The sequence below is a fragment of the Ipomoea triloba genome, chromosome 4 (assembly GCF_003576645.1).
Source record: "Ipomoea triloba cultivar NCNSP0323 chromosome 4, ASM357664v1".
Lineage (NCBI taxonomy): Eukaryota > Viridiplantae > Streptophyta > Magnoliopsida > Solanales > Convolvulaceae > Ipomoea > Ipomoea triloba.
Window position 1 is genome coordinate 34,692,192 of NC_044919.1, and position 5,154 is coordinate 34,697,345.

The 5,154-nt window shown below is 38.7% G+C and overlaps 1 protein-coding gene across 1 annotated transcript; it reads left to right on the forward strand.

Annotated features, from left to right (window-relative positions):
* The first annotated feature begins 688 nt into the window (after positions 1-688).
* On the forward strand, positions 689-5,154 carry LOC116016800 (GTPase LSG1-2). Its single transcript, XM_031257208.1, has 7 exons — positions 689-1,059; positions 1,618-1,719; positions 1,799-1,885; positions 2,450-2,543; positions 3,127-3,183; positions 3,471-3,550; positions 3,650-5,154. Exons 1-7 carry the CDS (start codon positions 836-838, stop codon positions 4,812-4,814), a joined length of 1,809 nt encoding a protein of 602 aa, XP_031113068.1. The 5' UTR covers positions 689-835; the 3' UTR covers positions 4,815-5,154.

The window sequence follows — 5,154 nt, forward strand, 5'->3', positions numbered from 1 at the left end:
TTTGACTTATTTATGTATTAGTAACCAGTTTGGTTGGCGTGAGAGACTGTGCATTAGAATCGTTACAATCAAATATTTGGTAATTATATTGGATGTGAAAGAATAAATCTCCCCTAGAGGTGTTCCATGGATAATGGCTTTCTCCCCTACGGAAGCATAAGCTGTGGTAGTAAGAGAAGCATTAAGCTGGATCAAGAATCTGTAGTACACTAATATTTATGTTGAGACTAATTCTTTGTTATTGTTGCAAACTTTAAATGCTATAGAAGGAGATTTCTACTCCCACTTAGTTATTAGGGATATCCAAAACTTGTTATGTGATTTTACACATGTGTTTTTAACTTTCGTTAAACGACCAGCGAATCGGACAGCTCATGAGCTAGCTAGGCAGTCTGTTTCCTTATCTAATTGTACGGAATGATTTGTAAACCCTTCCATATCATCTGTAATGCTTTGTCTTTGGATGTTATTTAATCTATGATCTTTCTTTAAAATAAAAATAAAAATAAAAATTGGGCAGTCGGGCAGAGATTGAATTGGGCCATAAAAGTTGAAAATACTGAAAATTATTGATGAGGCCCAGCCCAGTATAGAAGAGCAAAATTGTTTTCTGTTTCCGCAGCCCGTCTCGCCGACTTGGACCGCTTTTCATCTTTTTCTTTCTTCTTTTTCCCGGTCAGCCTGGGTTTCCTCTCGTCTCGAAGGCGTTCCCAATTTCTCTACCCCCACTACTCGGAAAGATTGAAAAGCTGAAAAACACAAACACAGAGAGAGAGAGAGAGAGAGGTATAGAGATAGACAGAGAGCTCTATAGAGGCATATCTGGTATAGGATAATGGGGAAGGGGGAGAAGACGGGGTTAGGGCGGGCTCTGGTGAAGCACCACAACCAGATGATACAGCAGTCCAAAGAGAAAGGACGGTTTTACCGGAACCAGCACAAAAAGGTTCTCGAGTCCGTCACCGAGGTCAACGACATCGACGCCGTCATCGATCAGGCGGATGAGGCACAGCGCCTCTTCTCCGACCGCCATCCTCCCGTTAACCTTCTCATCAAATTGTAAACAATTTTGACTATCTTTTTATTTATTTTTGTTATTTTCAGTACCTCTGTTAATTCTGGTTGTGAAGTCTGAACAAAGTTTATTGCACTGAAATGACAGAAACGAGTAAATGTATTAGTGCATCAACTTTTATGCCCTATTAAAATCAACATTAAAAAATAAAAATAAATAAATGAATCTTGTTGTTGCTTTAAGCTGAATAGGAGTTCACTTTTCAGCTCACCTTAGCTAGCTTTAACTAAACATTGTACCATAAAGTCAGAAAGGAGCAAACAATTGAACATCTAGGAGGGTAAAGGAAAAGAAGAGTACAAGAGATGATTGAATATTTAGTTTATTGTCAGCCAATTCTATTATTTTACTGAAAGGTGCTTAGTGTTGATGTTAATGTAGGATGAGGTTTCTATTCCATTTACTTTTATGGCATTGATAGGAGAGCTAGAGGAATAGACATAGCTATTTTTGCTTTAAACTGCTACAGAAAAAGAATAAAATGAAGGAACACACACCCACACAAATCATTTAATGGACTTGTCTTGGCATTGTAATGATAGGGACTCTGGCTCCAGCAATAGTGAGGTTACACCTGAGCAAAGGAGGGAGCTGCAAAAGAGAGAGGAGGAATTGCATTCTAGCAGTCTTCATGTTCCACGGAGGCAAGTATTTTCCTCTCTCTGAATCTACTGACTTATATGTTGTTTGGTATTGGTTTTGATCGTATTACTTTTTTTACAGGCCACCATGGAATTCTAGAATGTCTGTTGAAGAGCTTGATACCAATGAAAGGCAAGCTTTTCTAATTTGGCGGAGGAGCCTTGCGAGGTTAGTTTGCAGATATTAAATGTGTATCGCACATTTCTGGATCTATCTTTACTTCATGTAATATCACTACATTTCTATGGTGTATGTGTGTGCTTAGAGATGATTTATTCTACAATGCTTGTTACTCTGCTGCCAACTCCACCAGTATGCCAATACTTGTATTTTTAATTTTTCCTGGGTTTTTGCAGTCTCTTCCCGCAATGAATCTAATGCCGTATAGTTATTATTATTATTATTATTTTTTGGGATACCATAAGCCAAACTAGATTTCCATTGTCTATTTTCTACCATGCCAAATCTAATGACATTTGTTTTGCATTGTTAGTCATGCCTACCTTATAGATACGCTTCAAGGGATGCACCTTGAAGCAATATTCCAATCAATGTATTATTTTATGTGTGTATTAGTGAAAGGATTTGCTATACCTTTTTTTGCTGATGATTCTAGGCACAAGAAAGCTCACATTATCCTCCGTCTATGATTAACATTCAATGTCTCCTATTAGATCTTTGGTTTATTACCATATTAAAAGGTATTTAAAACCATGATATTTATTTCTGCAGACTTGAGGAAAATGAGAATCTTGTCCTAACTCCATTTGAGAAAAACCTTGATATTTGGAGACAGCTTTGGAGGGTGGTTGAACGTTGTGATTTGGTGAGATAATGGTTTTTCCTTTCTCTTTCAGTCTTTTGTGTTTCTCTCTATCTCTCTTCATACATTTGCTGATTTGCCTACTCTGCATACTGGTGTGATTGTTGTTGTTGGGATTTAAGTAATTAAGATGCATTTTATGTGTTGGATCTTTAAATCACCTAATATTACCTGCTTACTATTCGATATTGTTTTATGCTTTATTGATCCTTTGTTTGACATTGGAAGTAGTTGTTTGGGGAGGGGGTGAGTGTTAGATTACATTTAAAGTGGGACATATATCTTCATTCCCTTAATACTGCTGAATAGGTGTCTTGTCCACCAGGTTCATCCTTCTTTGGTTGGATGAAAAAGCTCAGGTGGTCAATAAAAGGACTTCATGGCACAACTTCATTTTAAATTTTGTTTTCAAGGATATAATTTGCCTCAGACAAAACATTTGACTCGTAGGGTATTTATCTTGAATCTGTGGAAATCTCATTTTGACACATATATATGAGAACTCAGTAGATAGTCTTAACCAGTATGTGTATTGGTTCATAATGTTGAGATCACCCAATAACTTTCTTTCTTTTCCTTGCCCCAGCTTGTGATGGTGGTTGATGCTCGGGACCCCCTCTTTTACCGCTGTCCCGACCTTGAGGTAATTTCTAAGTTTTCTGTCTAGAAAAGCTTTTTGAGTTTTTATGTTGAATGTTTCTGACCAAGTATCAGGTGAAATTAGCTTTACTGCATTTTATCTTTTGACTCTTTTCACTTATTCCACCAAATTCTTTGCCACTTGAGAGGATGATATCTATAAGGGAGAAAAACAAAAGAGTTAATAGTTTAGAAAGGATTGTTTACTTTAATGGCAAGTTCCTTGCTTTATTGTTTTGTTATTGAAGCTGACTGCTGTGTGGATTTGATGTTTACTTCATCAATTTGCAGGCATATGCACAAGAAGTGGATGAACACAAAAAAACAATGCTTCTAGTAAATAAAGCAGATCTTTTACCTTTATCCATCAGGTAATTGTCACATCGATATCTATACTATTAGCAGCCAGCTAGTTTTCTCGTTTTTATGTGTATGGTTTGCTTTAATTATCCCTCCTCTCTCTCTTGCAGAAAGAAATGGGCTGAATACTTTCGCCTTCATGGCATTCTCTTTGTATTTTGGTCTGCAAAGGCTGCTACTGCTGCTCTTGAAGGAAAAAAAATTAGTGCCTTGAAGATTCAAGATGATTTGCAAGAGTCAGATGATGCCGAGACAAGAATATATGGCAGGGAGGAGCTATTGGCTCGATTACTTTCTGAAGCAGAGAATATAGTCCTTACTAGGAATGGTTTGAGGTCCAGTCTTCCTGTCCCCTTGGATGGTCACCTTGCTGATGAGAACTTGGCAGAAAATGCACAACCTAAGAGTGTAATGGTTGGATTTGTAGGGTATCCCAATGTTGGTAAAAGTTCAACCATTAATGCTTTGGTAGGAGAGAAGCGGGCTGGTGTAACTTCCACTCCTGGAAAGACAAAGCATTTCCAGACATTGATAATATCTGACAGACTTACACTGTGTGATTGCCCTGGTCTAGTGTTTCCATCCTTCACAAGCTCAAGATATGAGATGATTGCTTCTGGGGTTTTGCCAATTGATCGCATGACTGAGCACCGGGAGGCTATTCAGGTTGTGGCAAACCGAGTTCCTAGAAAAGTTATAGAGGATGTCTATAAAATTTCTTTGCCCAAGCCAAAGCCATATGAACCACAATCACGTCCACCTTTGGCATCAGAACTTTTGAGAGCCTATTGTGCATCCCGGGGATATGTCGCTGCAAGTGGACTGCCTGATGAAACTAGAGCCGCCCGCCAAATTTTGAAGGATTATGTTGACGGGAAGCTTCCCCACTTTGAAATGCCACCTGGAATACCGAACGAGGAAGAAGATGGTCAAGAGGACGCTGCTGCTACAGATGACGACGTTGATGATGCTGGACCCAGCCTGTCAGACGATGATTCCTCTGATGTTGAAGACCCTTCAGTAAGTGAACTAGAAGATGCACCAAGCCTTGACCACATTCTGAATGATCTAAACTCATTCGACATCACTAATGGGCTAGCTGCTTCTAGTAAAGCAACTGTTAAAAAGAAGTCCACAAAGGCACCCCATAAAATGCATAAGAAGCCACAAAAGAAGAAAGACCGCACCTGGAGAGTCCAGAACGATGGCGGTGACGGCATGCCAGCTGTAAGAGTTTTCCAAAAGCCAGTTAATACAGGCCCGTTAAACATCTAGCTGGGTTCAGTGAGAAGCTATTATCAAGAGAGATTTCTTGTTGATTGAATCGAAGCAAAAGAAAACCACGCAGACAGTTGGCTTCACCTGGCTGGCTTGCGCTTATGGTAGTTGACAGTTTGGTTGTAGGTCGTTTGTTTGTCATCATATTTATGATTTGTTAAGTGAAATGAATAGATAATACAATGCCTTTCTGAGCAATCTTTACATTTAGTGTGGAAGTCTGTTAGTTCTCTCTTCCCCCTGGAGGGAGGGAGGGATTTTGAAGCCTTAAATAGTTAAAAGATATATATATATATATTATGGCCATGTTTAGTAACATAATTAGCTCATTAGTCAA

What these genes read in the sequence shown, in the direction of transcription:
- LOC116016800 (XM_031257208.1), top strand. Translation starts at nt 836, where the DNA reads ATGGGGAAGGGGGAGAAGACGGGGTTAGGGCGGGCTCTGGTGAAGCAC. An exon ending in ACCGCTGTCCCGACCTTGAG is followed by an intron (nt 3,184 to 3,470) that starts GTAATTTCTAAG and finishes ATCAATTTGCAG; the next exon opens with GCATATGCACAAGAAGTGGA. An exon ending in CTTTTACCTTTATCCATCAG is followed by an intron (nt 3,551 to 3,649) that starts GTAATTGTCACA and finishes TCTCTCTTGCAG; the next exon opens with AAAGAAATGGGCTGAATACT.